The following is a 23,450-nucleotide window of genomic DNA, read 5'->3' as shown; positions in this document are numbered from 1 at the left end:
CACCTGGGTGGCTCAGTGGTTGAGTGTCTTCCTTTGGCTCAGGTCCTGATCCTAGGGTCCTAGAATTGAGTCCTGCATCAGGCTCAGGAGCCTGCTTCTCCCTCTGCCTATGTCTCTGCCTCTCTCTGTGTCTCTCATGCATAAAAATAAAACTTTTAAAAATAATAAAAAGTTTTTAAAAAGATACATATGGCTCAATAGTAATACACTAAATATGCAGCATATGAATACTAACTAAGGAAGGCTGAAATTTGGTCCAAATTCTATCTTTTTCCTACTCCCCGTTTTCCAACATATATTTAGTAGGCAACCACTGTGTGACAAGCACAGTGATCACAGCTGAGAATACTATAGTCGCTGCCCTCACAGAGCCTCCAGCTTAGTGGGTGTTACAGAAAATCAAAATGTGAAATCAAAATGATGCCTCGTCTTAAGAAGAAGGGATACTTAATTTCATGGCAAGTAGCTGTGGCATCAAGGAAGTGATGCCTAAAGTAAGAACTAAAGAAAGGGTACAGGTTAACTAGGTTAACCTAGTTAACATGCAGAGTCAACAGGATATGCAAAGCCCTATGGCAGAACACAGGGAAACGAAGGTCTTCTAACTAGAGAAGTCCAGAACAAGAGAAGGATAGAGGATAGCAGGAACCAGACCTTGCAGGTCTTGGTGGCCACCAGACCAGAGGAGGAGAGAGAACAGCCAAGAGTCAGCATTTGTTAGCACTTACACTGTGCAGTGTGATCATAAGCTATCTTCTGGCTCTAAGCAGCATTCTCCATAGATGCTTCTCCTTGCCACGCATCTCAGACCTAGTCTGAGTATAGTTGGTAGAATTCTAAGATGTAATCCCCTTGACTGTGCGCAAGACATGTGTATGTGATGAATGGCCCTCCTGTGATTAGGTTATCTTGCCTAGCAAAGATAAATAGATTTTGCAGGTGTAATTAATATTCTTAATCAGTTTGATTTTGAGTTGTTAAAAAGGGAGATTATCCTGAATGGGCGTGACCTAATATATGAGCCCTTTAAAGTATCTATAGGTCAGAGAGATGCTTTCCTGTTGGCCTGAAAGAAGCAAGCCGTTCTAAGCTGCAAGGAAGTGAATTCTACTAACAATAACATGAGCTTAGAAGATGACCTTGAGCCTCAGATGAGACCCCAGCCCTAGTTGACTCTGAATGCAGACTTATGAGACCCAAGTAAGCTGTGCCCAGAAACCTAACCCGTGGAAACTCTAATAAATGTTATTTTAACCCGCTAAATTTGTCATTGCTTGTTAAGTACCAATAGAAAATTAGTAGACTGTGTATCAGCAGCTGAATGCTGAAATCACCTGTGTTCTATTACAGCTGTCAAGCCCATACCTGATTGAAGCACTTTGCATATGATACTAAAGGAAGACCAGGGCCACCAGTCTCCTCCAACACAATGAAAACATCTTCAACTTGCCCACTTTCAAAAAGTGAAAACTGATGCACCCAAGCCAGCAGCAAGCCTTGAAAATCTAATCTTCTAACTTAAAGGCAACCACAAACTCTTCACTTAAACTGCCTTCCAAAATCTTACAGAATTTAAAAAACAGAGGCCCTGAATAAATGGGCTGGGACAAATCTGACAGGGAAAGCTGATTTCTGTTTTATGTTTTCTTACTAGTTTTAACAACTATAACAGATTTTTGTAAAGTATGATTTTAATGTTAACAAGATTTTTTTTAAAACAAATAGGGTCATTTTTATTTAAATGCCAAAATAGCCTGGTTTATATTACGGGAAACCAATCTTTGAAATATAACATTTTATACATCTTTTTTCAGTTAGAGTAAAGGAGGGGAAAAATAAACCCCTCCAGTTCGTTGTTTTGTTATGGTTTTTTTTCTTGTCTTTAAAAACCTGTAAATAATCCCCACTCAAATTACTGAGCCTGAGTAGATAAAATTAGTTATACTGCATAAGTTAAAATGTATATGCAGGCATTCCATTAATCTAACAACTTTCCTCAAGAAACATATCAGAAATTCTCCTATGCTCAAAATCATGATAAAAATAAGAATTGCCCTGGAATTGAGTAGCTCAATGGTGGAATGTTTTTCAAAGCAATGCAATTTCTTAAGATGTTTTAAGTGATATGTTAGGGTCTCAGCATTAAAACTGCTAGAAGTAAAGCTAGTGGATACTTTTGTTTGGTTGAAGACAAAACACACGCACTCAAACACACACATAGTGTGCAAAGGTTGGCTCTGGAAGGATCCCCAAGAATCTGGTTAAGTGGTTATCTCCAGGAAAGGGTATCAAGTGGTCAGTCATCAAGAGTGGGAGAAAGCCTTACTTTGACTGTAGATGCTTTGTGTAGTTTTAATTGTATGAATGCATTCTCTATTAAAAATATTTTATGAAAGCAGGCACACACATACAAAAGACTAAACATCTAAATTGTCTCACTGGGGCACTGCTGCAGTATAAGCAGTCATGGATACTAAGGGGAAAAAACATTAAGTTAGGGGTTCCCAAAAAATGTCAGTAAGAAAAGCCACTGCTTCCTAAGCCACATGTTTTTTTCAATCACCTCCGCAAAACTTCTCTGCCCACATATTTCCTTTGAAATTGCAAGTCCACCTGGGCTATAAAAGCCCAGGGAAGGAAAAGGGGTGTGGCAAGGCAAAGATAAAATTGAGGCTGTCATCTCTCTCCTTTATTTCTGGAGTTCTCCTACTAGTCCAGGTTTCTCCTTCCTCCCTCTTATCTCACAGGCAGTGTGATAGCAGGAATAGGAGCATTTGGAGTCTAAGTCGCCTCCCCTACCTCTCAGCAACTGTGGGATCTTCAAAAACATCACTTCATATCCCTAAGCATCAGTTTCCCCATCTGTTAAATCAGAATAATAATAACCACTTCCTCAGGGCTAAATATTAAAATATCTATAAAAACCTGAAGACTGAAATATGTCATTCCTCGAAAAATCTTCTTTAACTGTAGTTCACAGTATGGTTTAATGACCTTTAGAGCAATAACCTGAAGACAGCTCATTCCTTATTTGGGATGTGAAAGCTGGGGCAAATTGCATCTGGGTAGAACACCTATAATCATTACCAAAGAATCTGGTCCCCTCTAAAAGAAAGAAAAACGGAGGTTGAGGAAAGAGCCACTCTTTTGTTTAGGCAACAATCAATGCCCTCTTGGGACTGCCAAAAGAACTTTGGTTAAAAGCAAACAACCAGATTTGCACAAGGCTAACAGCAATCTTAAATCTTAAATCTTAAATCTTAAAATGTTTAAACAATAGGACAATTTACTCTGTCAACATAGGGAGTGTGACTATTTTTAAATAAGTGGGTTTTTTTAATGTTCATTCCTATTATATGATAAGTGGGCGCCTCCCTCCAAACAGCCACAAAGCAGTATTATAAAAGGCATGATCATCTTGCAGGTCACTCTCCAAACAACATTGAGAAGAGGCCCCTTATTCATGACCTTGAATTGTATAAAGGCAGCCTGTAATTAATAATGTTCAATTTTTTACCATTATTCATAATTCCTTTTTACTTTGGTCAGTAAATTGGTCTATATAAATGAGCCAAATCCCCTTAAAATTCTCCATGAATTCTGTGCTCTCTAATTTTTATTTATCAGAACCCAGGATGGTTGGCCTGATTCTAGGAATTAGTATGCAAATATTTATACTTTGTCTCTTTCATTTCATGAGACATAGTAGGATATCTTTTAAATCAAATATAAAAGTTAAACTATTAAAAAAATGCAACCTATGGGATCACAACCCATAGAAAAGTAAGATAAAGCAAGAGAAATCAGGCAAGAGAAGATTGTGGAAAATAAACCCCACTTGACAAATGAAAGACTTTTTTATTTCTTTCATCAAAGTATTGCTAACAATTAATATTTCATGTTCTATATGAAGAAGATGGAATTTGACCTATAAATGCTGGAAACACACCTTATTCATTTATGATCCACTAATAACAAACATATATTCAGATAACAAATACATTATTGTTCATGAAAGAACCCCAAATTAAAGAGTGATTCTCAATCCAAGTAAATACAGGAACGCTGCCAAAACTGTATTTGTCTCTCAATGATTTCATCTGTTTCCATCAAACAATATTGAGTTTTTTCAAATTAGATTAATCTTTGTCTTGTTGTTAGGTTATTTGGATGAAAATTTATAACCACTTTAACATAAAATAATCTGAGAAGTACATTGAAATAACTGCTTGAGAAGAGCTAGTTATAATCTACCTACTTTTCTATTTTAAGGACTATTTTTGGATTCATAACAGTTGAAAATAGTTTGGTAAACAGTGCTATCCCATAAAAACTTAGCATGCAGATTAGTAAACACTTGTTGAGTGAATGAATGAATGAATGAATGAAATATAAACAATCTGATTGAAGTAAACAGGAACAAAATGCATGAATGCATACACACACACAATCTTCCTAAGAATTCTGAAAAATATGAATTTTCACATTTCTGTCCATAAGTAGATCTATCCCTACAATTTCCTTTTCAATATCAACATCTTTTTCAGAGGAAAGTAAGTAGAAGTCATGATAGGATTCTATTACATTTTTATCTGATCTCTTTCCTCCAATCAACAAATCAACAAAAATTTATTCTAGATTTGTTTTAATTCGGCTGGTCTAAAGGAAAGCCCAGAAAGCGGCATTTTACCACGTTCCCTAAATGATTAATAGTGGCAGACAATGTTTAAGAACGATTTCACGTTTTTTTGTGTGTACTATGACCTTCACCTGGGAACTTTTCCTTGAATAGCCCTCTTCGGACGTGATTAACTCCTTGTTCATGAAAGTGAGTTGCCCTTTCTGGAAAGCCTTCCCTAGAACACTCCCCAGTCCTTTGCCCAGGCAGTCTCTTTCCTCCCTCTCCCTCTGCACTCTGGCACACCTTCCCTAGAAAAGGTCCCCCTGGATGGAATTCCTCTGCCCCTCAGGAGAGCTAGGTCCTTGAGGACACTGACACCCTCTGGCTGAGCTGTGGGTCATTAACACCTCGGCAAATGAATGATTTAACTTCTCTGGGCCCTTAGTTACCTCATACATAAAATGAGAAAGATAGAAATTACCTCATTATTGTGAGGACTAAGTGGTGAATGCAAACCAACTAACCCAGTATTCTGCCTTGTGGGAAAACAAGATCCCTCAGAACTGCTTCTATGGAGATAGTAGTGAGGCTAAGATCTTAAAACCAATCCTCGATTAACACCTCACTACCCACAGGGTGTCAAGAGCACTAACTTGAAAGGCAAAGCCCAAGGCTCTTAAAAGCCTTGGAGTCAGAGCTCTTGGGAGATACAAGCAGGTTCCACTTTTAATCACAGCAGCAGGTGATCCATGTATAAAAGATTGTGTTTTCCTATAGGAACAATGTCATCATGAATGTGTGTTCCTCATCAGCAGCCTGGCCCCAAACAAAAATGGGAATAACTCATAAAGACCCTTAAAGAATGGGCACGGTCATAAAGATCAAGATCCAGGAAATAGAGACGCCTGAGTGGCTCAATGGTTGAGCGTCTGCCTCAGGGTGTGATCCCAGGTCCAAGGATCAAGTCCCACATCGAGTTCCCTGCATGGAGCCTGCTTCTCTCTCTATGTCTCTGCCTCTCTCTGTCTCTTATGAATAAATAAATAAAATCTTTTTTTAAAAATCCAGTAGATATAAATATCTGTAATTATTTAAAAGAATGAAATTAGGCCCCACATAATCATAAATAAGCTATGAACACTAATTACAGACGTGGCCCAAATATATGACAGCACAAAGAATAAAATATAGGCATAAACATAAACATTGCATAATATGGGATTTTTATGTGGCCCAAATTTCTTTAAGAGATAGTCCAAGAAAGAATGAGCTGATAATACACCTTCTTCTCTCCATACTTTCTACACATTAGAAGTATCAAAACAAACAAAAAGTAATAAACTCAGAGCACTTTCAAATGCTTCAAATGTGGAGTATGCTTGATGATTAGGATGACAAAGATACCAATAATGGTATTTCTAACTGAGAGATCATTCTTAGAAATATGAGGCAAGTAAAACATTTCCCCCTTCCTTTATCTAAGCTCTATCTAAATTCAGTCAATTCAAAAACTGCAGGTTGTCAACATTGGGCCAAATTCTGTGAAAATAATATCATTCAAGTCTTAACTTGTTGACAACTGTCAGTGCTTTCTAGAATACACAGAAAAGCACGAAAGCAATGGATAGACCTCAGCTAGGTTCTTTAAGAGGCACTTGCTACCATTCCTCATCAGACCACAGAAAGGGGAAGGAAAACATTCCCTGTACTATGGGGGAAGTCGAGAACAGGGAAGTAACAGGATCAGAGTCCATGTGGCAGCTGGAAAGTGAGGAACTGGCAGGATGGGGAGGGGCAAGCTTTTAAGGTGAAGGCAGCCAGTATGTCTAAAATGTTGCCATGTGTAACACTAACTCTCCCTTCTCTCCTCCATAATCTTTTCAGGAAGAAACAGCCTAAAAACTGTGAGGAGACTAGGAAAGGAGACTATTCTTGCCTTCTTTGGAGCCCACTGAGGAATGTCTTTTTCAACTGAACATTTGCACAACTTGTCCGTGTCACATCAATTTCCAGCTTTCTGTCCTTAAGAAACATACACATGTAGGCACAATAGTCATGGCAAGCTAGTTCCCTTCGTAGTAAAAAAAAACAAAAATCTAAACAACTATCAGTGAGGAGATGTTAAATAAATTACTGTACGTGTATGCTATGAATCCATACAATGGTTGAAAGGCATGAACTGACACGGGAAAATTCCTATGTCCTACTCTTGTTGAAATACTTTTTTAAAAGCAAACTGTAGGGATCCCTGGGTGGCTCAGCAGTTTGGTGCCTGCCTTCAGTCCAGGGCATGATCCTGGAGTCCCAGGATCAAGTCCCATGTCAGGCTCCCTGCATGGAGCCTGCTTCTCCCTCTACCTGTGTCTCTGCCTCTCTCTGTGTCTCTTTGTCTCTCTCTCTCTCTCTCTCTCATGAATAAATAAATAAAATATTTTTTAAAAAAGCAAACTGCAAACGATGATGTAACATTTAATTCCATTTATGTAAAAATAAAGCCATAGATACGAAATTATGTATATATGCATATGTATATATGTGTGAACAACTATGTAATAAACTAAAAAGGTCTGGGAAAGATCCAATAAATTGATGAGAGTTATTTCTGAGAAGAATGGATTTTTGTAGTTCAAATAGGACTTTTTTCCCCTTTTGTTTAAATTTTTTGGTATGATAATATATTAATATAACAGGTATCACGCTGAAGTTAATATATATAATTATGCTAGAAAGGAAAAGAGGAAGAGAGAAAAGTCCAAACAGATGATGGGAGGTGGACAACCAATTATTGGGGATCAATCCCCCCATTTATTACACAATTAAATAACTGGGAATGAGTTTTGATATACATTCATCAGCACTTCAACATTTGAGTTAAATTTTCTTGGTCATATCTATTTTACTTTATTTCTTACACCATTGTTGTAGTAATATACAATTCACAAATCCGAGGAGTGCATAGAGTTAGAGGACCATGATGGCCTCACTGCCAAGGCCATGATGACTAATATGGAGGTACAGCAAGCAGATCAATTTGGTTAGAACAAAAGGGAGAGCAAAATAGAAAATAGGTCAGAGTCAAATTGTAGAGTTCTTAAGTACAAAGTGTAAAAGTTTGAGAACAAAGAGATTTTTTTCACCTCAAAGATGTGTTGATCAGAGTAGATATCAACCAAACAGCCTGTAAATCTGTGGTTCTCATTCCCTCATCAAGAAGGCCCACCCTCTGTCTTTCTGTCCTTTCTTCATCTGGTAGCAGTGGTTCTCAAGCCTGAGCCCCCTTGAGAGGCCTGGTGGAAACCTAGAAATGTAGACTCAGGGACCCAGGCTCAGGGCTTGTGATACAGCAGGCCTGCAATCCTAACAGTGAGACCACACTCTCTGCCCCATCTCCATCATTTTCTAGCTCTGTGACCTTGGGCAAGTCACTGATCCTCTCAGTGCTACCATTTTTTTTCCTCTGCAAAATAGGGCTATGATAGTACCTACCTCACTAAGCTGTGAGAATTTTTTTTTAATTTTATTTATTCATTCACGAGAGACATGAAGAGAGAAGGAGGCAGAGACACAGGCAGAAGGAGAAGCAGGCTCCATGCAGGGAGCCCAACGTGGGACTCGATCCCAAGTCTCCAGGATCACACCCTGGGCTGAAGGCAGCGCTAAACCACTGAGCCACCTGGACTCCCCGAGCTGTGAGAATTTAATGGCTTGCTCTGAATAAGGGTTACCTGTAGCAGCCGCTGCTATTTTGATGAAGAGGATGATGACCTCAGTTACTATTACTATTAGGGGGCAAGGCACAAGAATCTACATTTAATAGGTGATTCGGTAGGTCCACTGCATTTTGAGAATCACGGCTTATACTCATGATTCCCTTAGGTAAGAGAAAGAACAGACGAAAAACAATACTCAAGGGGAAGCCAAAGCAGCTAGAAAGCTTTCACTACTGCTTCACCCAGGTAGCAATGCTAGATTTCACCTTCCTGCATTCCTGCTGGTGGCAGAGAGGCCCTTCCAGGAGAGTTATCTCTGCTGGAAAGCCTGGTAGATCCACACCCTCCACCCACCCCACCAGGTCGGATGTGTGCTGTGCTCATCTCTCCAACAGGCCTGGCTGCACTGTGGCCTAATCTGTTTGGTGAGCAACTTTAGAATGAGCATAAGGTGGTACCCCTGAATGTGAATGCCTTTCAAAACACAAATTAAGTCCATCAGCTCTCTGCTTACCATACATTAAATGATTCAAAACCAGAGGTCCCATTTCTTTGCTAAGGAAAATTCCTTATATGTTATTCCCTGACCTAATCAAAATTATTTGACCCTGAGACAATCTTGCCTAAACATCATTTTGTTCTAAAATAAAGCATTATCAACAAACTCCTCTTTAATATGATTCCTCCCTGAATCATCCTCTTTGAGTTAGAAAAGTCAAAATCCCCAGTGTTGGCATGGAGGACACGGGTTAGAAGAGGACTTATGAGAAGCACAGCTACTGTCTCTGAATCTCTGCTGCAGCTAAGGGTTTGCTATTGTTTTCTTCATGTGAAGAAAAGGCACAAAAGGGCTCAGGAGTGGTCCATCTAGATTCCTTTGGAAATCCAGAGTGGTCTGTGGGTTAACACTAACATCTTCTTGCTACTGGGGTAATGTTCCTCTTGATTCTCTCTTTCCAATTTTTACTTCACTGTACCTGCTCTTTGGTTTCAACTGTTTGTCTTTAACCTTGCCCAATGCTAAAATCCAAGACATGACCTCAATACCCAGAAATGGAGAACGACCCAGGGAATGGTGATACCTTCCCACAACAGAGTCGTATACACCCATCAAGGGCCATAGTCCCAAATAAGTTGAAAAGATATTATGCCCTGAGGTTAAGTGGAATTTTTTTTGACTAATGCAACATAAGTAGTAAGATATTAGCTAGATAAACACTTTTACAGAGGAAAGAAATACACCAAATATTAACAAGTGTAACTTCTGGGTAGTAGGATTATGAGTAATTTATTTTCTGCTTTCCCACAGTTTAGACTATTTTTCAAAGCTTCTTCTCTGAGCATATGTTACTCTTCTGATCAGAAAAACATAAACAAGCCAGTAGCTAATAGCAAATACAATTGTGTCTCTTAAAATCCAGGAGACAAATACTGTTATAGAGTAGAAATAAAGAAAATGGAGTAGGTAACTCCAACATCAACCACCAGAGCTTGAGAAGTCTGATGCATTCATGAGTCTTCCTCATGAAGGACCACCTCAAGGGAGGTTGGGGGTTTTGACCTCCCCCCAAAAGTTTGATACAACTATCAGAAAGAGATATCAGAATGCTGAATTCCCTGGTCTATTCTTGGGCCCAGTTTAATTTGAAAAAGCTATCTTCTTAAGCTCAAAAAGAACACTCAGGAAGTGGATTTGCCTTGGGTATCCCTTTTGCTTGGAAGATTGGGATAATCAGAGGGAAGAATGATGGGAAATAGCAGGACAATCAGAAAAGACAGCCACATGCTACAGCAACAGAAAATGCCCTTCTTCAACACAGTTAATGGGGAAATGAACCAAAAGCCTTGGGCATGCTCCCTTGATGCATGGTGCTTCCATGCTATGGTATCCAACTGGCCTCTCATTGGCAAGGCAGCCTTGCTAATCACTGAAAAGATGAAGATGGCAAATGAGCAGTTTAAAAATGAAAGAATGAAAAGAGGAGCTTCTTTCAGGTTAAACTACAGTAACTTGGACATAAGTTGGCTTGCTAATGTGTTTTTCCCTAGAATCACTTTATCTGACCATCTGCTTGGGAGATTCCTAACAAATGACCATTTCAGACCTTGCATTGATAGCTCTCAGAAATCACATGGGTAAAACATCGGATTCCCAACTCATAGGAAGGAGGCGATAGGTAAATGGTTATTGAGAAGGCTCCGAAAAAATATTATCCACCCTACCTGGCCCTGCTCCGAAAGGCTTCAGAGGGTATGTTTTCAAAGTCAAGCCCAACAAGTATTTAAAGAACACCTACTACGTTTGCATTAACTAACAAATGCAAACCAGACACTTACACACCAGACACTGTGCTAAGCACTCTGAGTGGACTTTCTCATTCAATTCTCTCCAACACAATCATTATCCCCATCTCATAGGAGTGAACTGGGGGACACAAGAGATTCCAAGTCTCCACCTGCTCAAATAAAAATGTTGATGTATTCTCTTCCCTGGGGCTACCATAATAAATCACCACAAGCTTGGTGGCTTAAAACAACAGACATTTATTCTCTCATAACTCTGGAGACCAGGAGTCCAAAATCAGGGTGTTGGCAGGGCCACACTTCATCTGAAGGCTCTAGAGCAGAGCCCCTTCTTGCCTTCTCCTGCATCCTAGTAACTCCAGGTGCTCCTCAGCTTGTGGTGGCATAACTCTAACCATTGTCTCTGTTGGGTTTTCTTTTGCCTTTTTAGTCTTTAATTTTTTAACAAGCAATTATTATAACTTACTACAATAACTGTGGTTATCAACAAACAATTAGGCATTAATTCTTGGAATGTGGATTTTATATAATAGTGTGCTTCGGAAAGTTCACAGGATCTTTGTTCAATATTGGGACCCATGGGTTGTCATTAAAAGTGGGCTTTAGAGAATTTGGAATGAATAAGAAATGGAAATAAGTGGCACACATAAGGGATAGAGTCAATGGCACCGTAATAGTGTATACTTGTATGATGAGAGATGAACACTTGCGAACACAGCATAATAAACAGGTTGGCAAACCACTATGCTATGCAGCTCAAACTAATGTAACTTTGTGTGTCAACTATACTTCAAGCCAAAAAAAAATTTTTTTTAATGGGCCTTAGTTGACCTGGTATCTGTAGAGTGTTCTGATGGTTCTTTAAGCCTCTCCACCCTCAACAAAAAAAAAAATAGTGTATATTCTTCTGTGGGGATACAAATCACCTGGTACTAGGTCAAAATCTAGGTTAATGGCTTTTCCATCCAGAATGCACACTAAATCTCTTGGGAGCTTTTTAAAAAGACAGATCCCTATCCCCCTCCCCAGAACAACTGAATCAGAGTCCCAGGGGATAGGGCCCAGGTATTTACATCTGCCTCTCTCAAAATATGGTTGAATTCTGTGTGTCTGTCTCCTCTTCTTGATATAAAGATACTAGTCATATTGGATTTGGGGCCACCTACATCCAGCATGACTTAACTATTTACACTTCCAGAGACCCTCTTTCCAAACAAGGTCACAAGGACACAAACTTTGGTGAACATTCAGCAACCCGGGACGGCTGGATGCTGGCATGGCAGTGGAACTCCACAGCCCACATCCTGAGCTATGATGCTCACAGCACCTCCTGAGGGCCCCACTCTGTTAGGCACTATCCACACCTACACTAGGCAATGTTGGAACATGACCCGGCTCCGGACCACAAGGAACTAATGACTTACTGAATGTAAATGAAGGAGGAAAAACACATCACTGAAGCATCTCTGTGGACTTCTGTGTGCCACAGAACTGTAGAGGGGAAGGGACGAATGAGGGCTGGAGGTCTTGAGTACAGGCAGCATCTGAACAGGTGGGGAGGAGAGCCCCAAGCCAAGGCCAAGAGGCTACACGAGAAACATCATGTTCAAGAGAGAGAGCATGTGCTGAAGGGCTGTGGAAAATGAAGTTAGGGCAAAGATATTTTAGAAAGGTTCAAAGGCAAGAAGAGAAGGAACTTTGATTCAATCTGGAAGGAAAGAAAGAAACTAATAGGGGCCAGAATGATAAAATCCGGGCTTAATTCAGACTCTCTGGCAGAATAAGGCAGGGCAAGCGTGCAGCCTGGAAAAACTGTCCAAACTTGATAAAAATAAGCTGTGCGCATGTGCATACCAACATACACAGGCATCAGGTTTGCATCTTCTCTGTCACATTTCAGCAACCTGCCTTACAAAGTACCAAATATGCAGATGTCCACCGTGCTTTCATTCCCCCACTGGGAGAGCCCCCGTGGCTACCGACCTCCCCAAATTCACACACACATACACACACACCAGCTTCCCTCCCAACACCCACTTGCACCCCAGCCAAGAGCTGAGTGAAGAGGAAGGTGAGAAAAAGAGAAATAAAAATGCCCAAAGCAGCAGCCAGAGAGAAGGCGGCCAGGACATAAATCACCTTTGCACTGCTCACAACAGGCTCCCCTCTGCTTGATGGCCAGGGCACAGTCTCTCGACAGCACTGGGCACTTCTCTCTCTTACAGGTCACTTCCTTGTTCTAGGCAAAAAGAGACAAGAGACATTTGAAAGAAACTCCAAACAGAATCCCCCAAATCCAGACACAGGCCTGAGGTTTTGTTAGGCTCCCTCTTCCTATCTTGCCTTCATCTTGGCAAGAACACTCATGAAAGCATGTTGCTCTCTCTGGAACAGAAATATTCATCCAGAAACACAGGACTTTTGAGATTAGGGGTACATGAGAGGGGATGAAAAGGCCCCTCTTTAGAAACCAACATAACCTAGATAACCGAATGCCGAGAAGACGGCTTTCTCTCACTCTGGTCTAAGGTTTCTTTTTCGTACACACTATAGAAACGATAATATTTGTGTAAATCATATTTTGCCCATTGGGCTACCTGGGCCAGGGCTGCATCGTGAGAACAAAAATATTTGCACACAGCCGTCCAACAATCCTTAATAGTAGAGTGCATTAAAATGCAGCAATCTAAAGTTCCAACTCAAATAATGACAAAGTTGAGTATTGAATCAGCTCAGTAAGAGAAAAAATAATATTCCCCATGCCAAGCAGAGACACAGTCGTCAGTGTTTTATAGCCACGGGACAGCTGCATTATATTAGCACTTATGCTAATGAAGTGTGGTGAGTATTTGCATCTTCGGTTTTGTCCTGAAAAGTTAGCTGTTAAAATGTCTCGGGGAAGATCCAAACGTGATGGATATGCCTGTTTATACACAGGCTGGATACATGCGCCCCGAAAATACATGTCACCAAACTTCACAAGATTTGAGCTTCAGTAACTTTCTTCTGTATGCCAGGTGCCATGGCTTTCCTACCTATTAAAATTCGGTGAGATAAGTATTATTACTCTCCCCCGTTTATAAACAAGGAAACTGCTGCTCAGAAAAGATATAAAACCTGAGCAATCCATTCTCTCTTTCTCCCCCTTTTTGGTGTCTGTTACGTGAGAAGGGCTCTCATGGGGCTAACCACCTTTACTCCTACGACCCTGTGGTCCTCATCCTAAGCTGCACATCTGGACCCCAGTGTGGTACTTCACAAAGACTGGCACTGTCTCCCACCCCCTGAAGCTCAGGTCTGATTGAGCCTAAGGACCAGGCCCAGACGGTTTCGCAAGCTCCCCAGGGAATTCCCGTGTGCAGCCAGGGCTGAGGCCCGCTACTCCGCAGAGAGCCTTCTTGGTCCCGGTGACCCTGAGGCGAGTTCGGGAGCTGTCCACAGGCCCTCAGTGGTGGCAGGTGTACAATCCGAACCCAGGTGTCCCAGCTCCGAGCCCTCCAGAGTTCCTTCCTCCCCCTCTCCTTCGTAATGATGGTGGAACCAACACTCACGCAAGGCACCGCTCTTTAGTCGATTCCCATCATTTTCCTTAAATCACAAACCTAAGACATAGTATGGTCACAATTCAAATTAAAAGAGGTCTGTTTTAAAAAAAACTAATAGTGTCCTTCTACTGCCACTAAAGTCATCGTGAACCGTGACCAGGTATCTATGCTGTTTGGCATTATTAACAGTGACTTCATCTGGCACAGTAGAGTTCCTGCAAGCCGTGGTTAGATACCGACTCCCTCCACCCCCAAGACGTCTGCGAAGTGAAGGCACTTTCTAAGCAGAACATCTGTTAGCACGGCTCATGCAGACCTGGCTGCAGCTTCAGGGAAGGGCCATCCCCAAGTGCACCTCCTCTCTGAAGGGAGAAATCCTCAGCCGTGGGGAGTTCAGAGCTTGAAGGGCGGTCACAGAGGGTGTGAGCCACAACTCCGGGCCTGATCAATACGAAGACACACACTTTCTTAAACGTAGGAACTCTTTGCTAAGTTAGAAACCTGGGAGCCAGTCAAATTCCATAACAGGATCCCAAGATTCATAATAAATAGCTTGTAACTACAGTCCAGCACAAAAGTTATTCCAACCAGATGGTTTGTAGCTTCACATCTGGAATTTTTTTTTTGTACACACACACACACACACACACACACACACACCCCAAACCTAAACTTTAGCTATAGTTTAGTGGGGGATTTCCCCCCTTCTAATAACATTCGGAGTTTTTTTATATATATATATTTTCTATCAAGCTGCCATATCTGATCATTTTCCCGGTGTCTGGTTGGCATGGATATGAAGCATATGCTTAGAATCGCAGGCCCTCGAAGAAAGTAAGAAAAACTATAGAGAATTGCTGGTAGGAGGCTGATTCCTCTGTCTCCCTAATTGAGTCCAGCAGCCACAGAGTAAATTTAAGCACAGGTTAATTAAGACCACTCGCTTCGCTTTCACTGATTTTGCCAGGAGACAAAAACACCAGGCTCCAGCCAGCGGCTCTGGTGAGAAGTGGCACACAAAGCCATGCCTGCAGGAGCCCATCCCTCCTGGCCTCCTTGTCCCCCTGGCCTCCTCGTCCCCGCTGCATGCCAAGTGTCCTTTGCTCTGAAGCAAGGCCATGGCTCATTTGGTTCACTTTTTCACTCAAGAAACCTTTTCTGGTGCCAATTCATATTTACCAAACACATTCTATATACCAGGCTCTGTGCTAAGAATTTTACATACATTATTTCAAAAAGAAAAAAAAATCCACATTATCCCCATTTTACAGATGGGGAACCAAGGTTAAGAAACTTGCCCGGGTCACAGAAAAGGCAGATTTGGAATGCAAATAGAGGTCTGTCTGACTTGAAAGGCAATTATTTAAATGCTGCACTTTTCTACTTCTCAGGCCCTCAGGCAGGAACAGAACAGTGTCCTGGCCCCGAGGCCTCAGGGGAGACTGGTGCCTTCCCTGCCGTCTGGCACGTGTGACGTGAGCTCTCGAATGGAGCAGAATAACCCCCACGGAGCTGTGTCATCACCAACCCTGGGAAGGTCCACAGATGCCAGCTGTTTGCTGGTAATGAGGATAGTTATGCCATTTTGGATACTGATAGGTAGCTGTGCCTGTCATACCTCTGAAAGCCAGTCTGGCATCCTTGAACGAACTTTCTAGAGATTCCAGCTTGAGTCTGAATCTCCCCCAAATCTATGCAGCAGAGATAGTAGTAGAGAAGCACCGGAGGGGATCCCTGGGTGGCTCAGCGGTTGAGCGCCTGCCTTCAGTCCAGGGTGTGATCCTGGAGACCCGGGATCAAGTCCCATATCAAGCTCCCTGCATGGAGCCTGCTTCTCCCTCTGCCTGTGTCTGCCTCTCTCTCTCTCTGTGTGTGTCTCTCATGAATAAATAAATAAAATCTTAAAAAAAAAAAAAAAAAGCAAAGCACTGGAGGAGAAAAAAAAAAAAAAGGACCTAACCAGTGTCTAAGAGTAATAAGCCTTAACGTTTTTCATTCTCAGTCTCTTGTCTCCCGGCGTTTATCACTTTCTAGGGTCAGCCAGCCTATGATCTACCTGTTGTCAAAGGTGTGTGCATGATTGCCTCCTCTCTGAAAGCCCAAACATATCAAGACCCCAGACAGAGCCTCTGGGGGCACATGAAATGAAGTGCCAACATGCAAAAATAAAAGGAGGGGCATAGGGAGCAAAAAAGGAAAAGTCTACATGGCTGGCAACAAAGCTCTCTAAGGACGGGAGCCAAACCACAGCCTCAGCCACGGCCAAGTTCAAACAGCATTCCGGCCGCCGGCTTGCTGTGCCCGAGGCCCGCCGCTAGGTGGCAGCACAGAGCGCCCAGGCTCCAGCATCGGGACGTGAGACCTGCGCGCGGCTCCCACCCTTCCAGCCTGTGGTGTGGAGGGTCCCCATCTCTCACTGAAGGGGGCCGGAGGGGTAGAGACGAGAGCAGGGCACCACCGTGAGATTTCCCAGCTCGCTTTCTGCAACTAGGGAAAAAAAGATGTTTTTCACATGCTTTTGTCCTATTTCAAGCCAATATCTTGAAGATATATATATATTTTTTTCTAAGAATCTTCCAGGACCAATCCTACTATGAAATATGGAGTATTACCTGACCTTTCATTTATATTTTGAAAATAATAATGAAATAGAAACCTGGAGAGGGAAAAAAAAAAAAAAAACACAGCAGCTAATATGATGAGACTGACCAGGGAGAAATGTCAGTGGGCAGGTAACTATTTTTAGACTCTGAAAGAGCATCGCAGAGCTCTTGAAATGAGAATAAAAAGCAAAAATATCTGGTGCCCTGCCTGCCGAGACCCCACGGCCGTGTTAGGAAGGGGACAGGCCACACGAGTCTCTTCCTCTAGAAGATGGCATGATCTTCCCTCAATCCCTGTCACTTATGGAAGCAGAGCCTGCCTTGGAGGCAAACAGCTGTCGTTTGGCAAACTAGCAAATTCAGACCAAATTCGAAGTTTTCCAGAAGATCAAGAAGGCCGAGAAGTTGTCGTACTTCTTTCTGCCCAAATAAACAACACTCAATATGTCAATGAAGCCCACAGGCCAGGTAGTATCATAGAGATGAAGAGGGGACAGTGCTCTCTTGCTTAAATTAGGAACCCTGGAGGCTTTCCCGTTCTCCTCCATATATGCAAACCCCACCCCCACCCCACTCTCATATCATCACTGCAGTCTTATTTGGGGAGGGGCTTATAGCTTGTGTTGCCTTCAAGAATCCGCCCACCAAAATGCAAACATCCTTGGGGGTGGACCCATATTAGCTCTGCATAGTCTGTTCCCTTTATCATTAGCTACTGTCAGGGGATGGATGCCCATTATGACAACCCTGAGAAGTACAGGAGCTCAGCAGTTTAAGTTCTAGAGCAGCCGAACCAAAGACCTGGCACATGTACCATAATATTCAGTGCTGTTGGAGCGAGAAATCATGCTACAAGCTTCCCCTCTAGTCTCCAGAAACTTTTACAGTGTTGGAGGAAACCAGACATCAGACGTTAGCAGGTCACGCAAAAAATGCTGTGTAACTTCTGGCATCAAGTGAGAATTTTACTTTGACTCAAAAGCCATCGTGGTCGGGGAGCACAGATAGGACATTGTGACTCTTCATCAATTTATTTTTATCAGTGAATTTATTTGAATTTATTTGAAGACACAATGATGTTTCCCTAGTTGAGAGTCTCGAGATTGCTCACAGAGGTATTTGTTTTTTAGGAATACAAATGTCTTGTGTCAAGCTTCCCAAGGAGAAAGGTGATCCGACATCAGCACATGCATTCTCTGTGGAATTTCTAGTCTCCCCATGCGTGAAGTCAAAGAGGTCAACTTTTCCTTGAAGTTCCCCATTGTAACCCAATTCCAGCCCCGAAAGAGCCAAAGGGAACTTTATGGTGCTTTTGAACGCAGGTCACAATTTCTCCTAGGCAATATTATAAAACTTCTCATAAACAGAAGAATAATACTTCATGTTTACATAGCACGTTTCTTCTAAAGAGCTCTGCAGACATTATTTCATTAATCCTCACAGGTTTCTTAAGATTCGCAGATGGGGGAATGGCACACAATAAAGTTAAGTGTCAGGCCCCTCAAAGATCTAGCTAGCAGTGGACCTGGGAACAGAACCTGGTTCCCAGGCCTGGATTAAGGGGCCAGCCAGGGAGGTTAGTTGCTAAGGCACAGCATTAAAATTTATGGGTGTATCATATTAGAATTAGGTTAGCTCCTATTCGACTGTTGAGATTTTAGGAATAGATTAGCATGTAGCTGAGCCAGTCTGGAAATTTTCCAGAAAGAGGCCTCCTGGGTCAGACATGCAAGGTCTCCTGCCCTGTTATAAGGTAACCTCTCAAAGGTGCTATACAAGGGCAGAACTGAGTCTTGGGCAAACAGACCTGACTGCAAAATGTCACGGTTCTAGAACACAGAGATTTAGGCAAAGACTGAAAGAAAAGACAAAAGGGGCAGGTTCCATTGCTTGTCAGTGACTTTGATAAATAGGACATAAAGTACAGTGATTTTCTCTCTGGAACATACGGTCAGGGGAAATCCTTTGCAAGTGAGTATGAACACTCATAGAGAAGACAACACAAGTTTGTACCTGCTCCAGCCTGTCTCCTTTGGACAAAATCTGTTCTTAATCTTCAAGAAAATAATCACTGGGAGGGTGGTGGGGACTGAGATAGTTCAGTGGTTGCCAGTGGCAGTACTAAATTTGATTGATGATTTATTGTTTTAATTAAGCTTTTACTTGCTTGTTCTTTATTACTGATCATACAATTGACTTCCCCATAATTCTTACATAGAATGAGCTGGAAGAAAAAAAAAATAAAAGGCAGTTTGGTCCACTACAAAGCCTTAGTATATAAGATGAGGCTGAACCATAACTCTCAGTTCAATGAAAGTAGAAAAAAAAAAATGGAGAGAAAAGGGGAAAAAAATAACAAAACCATTCCTAAGGTGAGGAAGGGGTGTTTGGTAGGGGAAATGACTCAAACTTCCCGGCCACGAGAATGGTTTCCCAAGACCTCTTTTCTTCCCCAATCTAATGAGGTCCTAAGGCAGGTACAAGAAGTGGGAGGTGTCTAAGGTCTGTAGGAAAGATGGCAGGTGTCAATGGTCCTTGCTTTTAATGTAAATGAGCATTTCCAGATCTTTCTGAACCCCCCAACCTCCACCACTTTTGCAAATCCCTTCCATAGCCAAAGCAAGAGAACTGATCCATTGCTAACCAACAATGAAGTGGCATATAGTTGTCGGAGCAGGTTGCTGAACTATTAAGAATAACAGCACTTTGCATTTATAGAAATCTGTTATTTGCCAGACTATGCTGAACCTGGTTTGTGTGCTGTGTCCCTTATAACCCTTGCAACAGTGTCAGGAAAGTACCGATTTATCCCTAGTTTGTGCATGAGAAATCTGAGGTGCAGGGCAGCCCGGGTAGCTCAGCGGTTTAGTGCCACCTTCAGCCCAGGGTGTGATTCTGGAGACCGGGATCAAGTCCCACGTCGGGCTCCCTGCATGGAGCCTGCTTCTCCCTCTGCCTGTGTCTCTGCCTCTCTCTGTCTCTGTGTCTCTCATGAATAAATAAATAATTTTTTAAAAAAAGAAAGAAATCTGAGTTGCAGAGAATGTTAATGGCTCACCCAGGTTTACACCTCGCTAGTCAGGGCAGAGACTCAACGGCAGGACTCCCTGATACCAGAGGTGGTGATCTCATCACTCTGCCGCATAGCTTGGTTTAGAGCCTAAGAAGATGAGCCGTCTCTTCCTCGTCGCTAGGAATCTAAATGTTTGCCTATGTTGAGCACTCCCCATTTTCAGACCATTATAAACCGTAGTGGTTTATGGTTTCATTTGGAACACACGAGTAAAAATAGTGCATTTTAAGATAGACAGATTAAGTCTTTGGCTCAAAACTCAGAACAAGCCTCAGTCTCCGAAGGCCCGGTCATTTCCAAGACAGATCAGAACCTGGATCAGAAGCCTCCAGGTCCTCTCAATTCTTCCTAGATTTGAGCAGGAGGGTGCTTCTCCCCTCCCGGGAGGCTGGCAGCCTCCGGAGGCCATCCATTTGGGGTCTCAAGGTAAAAATACCTTGCAAGAACATATTTTTGGAGCCTTAATGGGAAAGCATCTTGCAAGGACATCACACAATTCATTGCACTACATCTGGGGGTGTTATTCTTTCTTCCTCCCGTCTAGGCTCAGCAAGCCTTTCCCCCAGAGACCTGGACCCTGGCAAAGGCGGCCCTCCCCGGCCCAGCTAACAGTGCAAACTCTGAACAAAGCTGCTCTTGAAGCTCAGCCATTTAAAAGACTTTATGAAGCCCACTGGGGCCCCCCGATTATTTTGCAACAAGTCATATCCCATGAAGAAATTCACTTCTCTGCAACACAAAACAGAGGGAGATTAAAGAAAATGGCAGGAGGGGCGGTGGGGGGGGGTGAAGAAAAGAAGTAAGACCCCCTGCTGTTCCGTCTGGCCAGAATCGTGTCTTTTAGTACCCACATCCTCTACAAAGACGATGTTCTGATGATATATGGCCCTAATACATCACTAAATGACAGTGCTCTCCTGATATTGTACCTTGAAAATATGACACGTGCCAGTAGAAGCAACGGGGGATTAATAAGGAGGCCTTTTTATATTTAACTTACCTAACATTTCAATTCTTTTTTAATGGGCTTTCGGTTGTTGGAAGGGATTGTTTCGGGTCCTATGCCGTTTAAGGATTTAGGTCTGGCTTTTTTTTTTTTTTTTTTTTTTTTTTTGTGCCTTTTCAAGGAACTCTCAGAACAAAGAAACACAGGCCATTAGAATGCCCCGGCTACTCAAGTACAACTCTGATTTAAAACAGGGCAGTGTCAAACAGCTCCTCATTCTGTTTAATCATATTTTGAAATAGAACCAAAACATTAGAGATGGCAGGACACAAAAGAAATAACCACCAAATAAAAATAGTAGCCCAAAGAAAGTAGCACTGCCTGGTTTTTATTACACTGTACATCGTATAAGCAAGGGGTCTGCTGGCAGCACCACATTCATGTAACTGTAATGGACAGAACACAAAGCAGCCAGTGACTTAGCACGTTGGACCCTGTCACGCACGCGCCTCTGACAACTCGGGCTCCCAGAAGCAGAACAGAAAACCAGAAGGTGAGCCGGGCCCCCTGCTGCCAGGGGACAGGAGCCAGGTGTGTGAACTGAGAGGAGTACACGTGGGCATCCTTTCTTTATTTTGCCCCAATTCTCAAGCCCACTCCTCTCCCCTCCCCAACCCAAAGGGAATCAAACAGCTGGGACGTGGGATGGAGCCAATGCTACAGGGTGAATGTCCACCGACTCTCCTGACCAGGGGCCGAGAGGGGATGGAGTCCTGCAAAGCAGCACAGCCTCACACACGGGTGGTCCAGCTGCCCTCCCAACACCTCTGATTTTTTTCACAATGCTGTGCGCCCTTTGGCACATGAAGAATAAGGAATCCGCTCATCCTCCACCCGAAAAGAAAACAAAAAGGAAAGGGGAGAGAAAATTCTATGAACATTTGTATGCGTTTCTGGTGAGTTCTTTTACTGTCCAGATGATGGGAGCCCAACTCCAACCACCAGCAAGACCTATGACGCAGAGGGAGAAGCTGGCTTCCTACACTGTGGGGTACAGCATGGAGACCCCCTACCAGTTTGGCAGGGGGACTGGAGAGGCTGAGGAGTGAAGGTGAAGGAATTCCAGATAATAATAAAATTGGAGCAAGCAACTCCCCTAGGAAAATTGCAGTATCATGTCCAGAAAGAAGAGTTAGAGACCTGACTCTGAGCCACTGCCGTATCAGAGGTGGTCTCCCTGGCCATACAGAGCGGCTGAGAACTCAAGGAACTCTTTTGATCGTGCACACAGGTGATTCTCTGCCAAGAATGAAGACGTCCGAAATATGGAAATGGAGTGTCTTGGACTCCACTAGGGTCCTGCCTGGGTGACTGGTGGTGGCAACCCTCGTCTGCATGCCCTGAAAGGTGTCTCCCTCGTGAGCACATGCCGCTTGCTGTGTCACCCACAGTGGGTGGGACTCACCAGGTCCTCAAACGCCCCTCACTCCTGTGGGTCAATGACAAGCCACTGAGCAGATTTTTCAGAGAACAGAACAGAAGCGTTTTCACAGGTTGCCCATGAAAGCCCGTGCGCTGTTGGGAGCTACAAAAATACCTGCTCTTGACAAGTAAATGGAGCTGACATCACAGGGAAGAGGCAGGGCGGAGGGGCTGCTCACAGTCCATCTGTCATCTTGACATAGTAACTTTCTGGTCACTAGTGAGATACTTTTAAAGACATCTGCACAATTGACCCCGACCACCAGCAATCACAGAGGCTTTCAAAGGGACCCCTGGGGTGGCAGGCTTTAGAGCTGGTTCCTACCGTCCTGCCTCCGGATAACGATAACGGCAAGGGCTGTGATGCATCAGGTGCTGGAAAGATCCCTGCTCCCTGGTCGCCTTCACATCAATACTGACTACAGAGGGTGTCCGGTTAGCCCGAGGAACATCAGGCAGGGCAGCAAAGGGAAGCAGGGGCCCTCTAGCTGGCTGGAACGTGGGATGCAGACAGCATTCCCATATGAAGACAATCTTGGGAGCTAGGGTTGGTCTGACTCATTCACTGGGGCCATTAGCAGCATGTTCTCTTCACCAAGGCTTTCCCAAGGGCCACATGCAGATGTCAGAAGGAACTGGAGAAACCACAGATTTATTTCATAGGCTTAGAATGCAATTTTAATCCACTAGCTTTCATTTTCAAATTCATTAAACAATCAACAAACGCAAATTTTACATATAATCCACGTTTGATTAAGGCGTTATAAAGAAAGTGACTAGTTACCCACAAACTATCACTTACATAAACTTGCTGCTAAAGGGGTTCACAACATGTGCCCCATTTTTAAAAAGAAAAGGTCAATCATGATTATTACCCTTAATAATTGGTTTTTAAAAGTTTCACCATGAAACAGCTTCTGGAAATCTTTAACATCTAAAATAAGACAAAAGTGTCAACAGAAAACAAATGGCCTTTAGGAAATGTGACGTGACATGTTGGCTCTAAACTTGGATTTTTCTGCAGGTTAAACATTTGCAGCGTGGAATTCAAATCTATCGGACTAAAAATCCATGAATCTGTTTAGCAAATATTTTTTGAGCCCCTGCTGCCGGCCAGGCACTGTGCCATGTTTTGCTGGGAATAGAAAATATGAATCAGATACATC

At 42.7% G+C, this 23,450-nt stretch overlaps 1 protein-coding gene across 2 annotated transcripts in view; it reads right to left on the bottom strand.

Annotated features, from left to right (window-relative positions):
• The window catches only part of BMPER (BMP binding endothelial regulator), a 242,340-nt gene that overhangs the window by 198,622 nt on the left and 20,268 nt on the right, over positions 1 to 23,450 (bottom strand). For both annotated transcript variants that reach the window (XM_025464605.3, XM_025464604.3), the window contains exon 3: positions 12,775 to 12,874. In XM_025464605.3, the coding sequence (XP_025320390.1) occupies positions 12,775 to 12,874 (100 nt within the window). The remainder of the gene's footprint in view (positions 1 to 12,774; positions 12,875 to 23,450) is intronic.

The sequence above is a fragment of the Canis lupus genome, chromosome 14 (genome assembly GCF_003254725.2).
Source record: "Canis lupus dingo isolate Sandy chromosome 14, ASM325472v2, whole genome shotgun sequence".
NCBI classification, from domain to species: domain Eukaryota; kingdom Metazoa; phylum Chordata; class Mammalia; order Carnivora; family Canidae; genus Canis; species Canis lupus.
The sequence above is the reverse complement of the archived record's forward strand: the minus strand, read 5'-3'. Positions and strand labels throughout refer to the sequence as shown.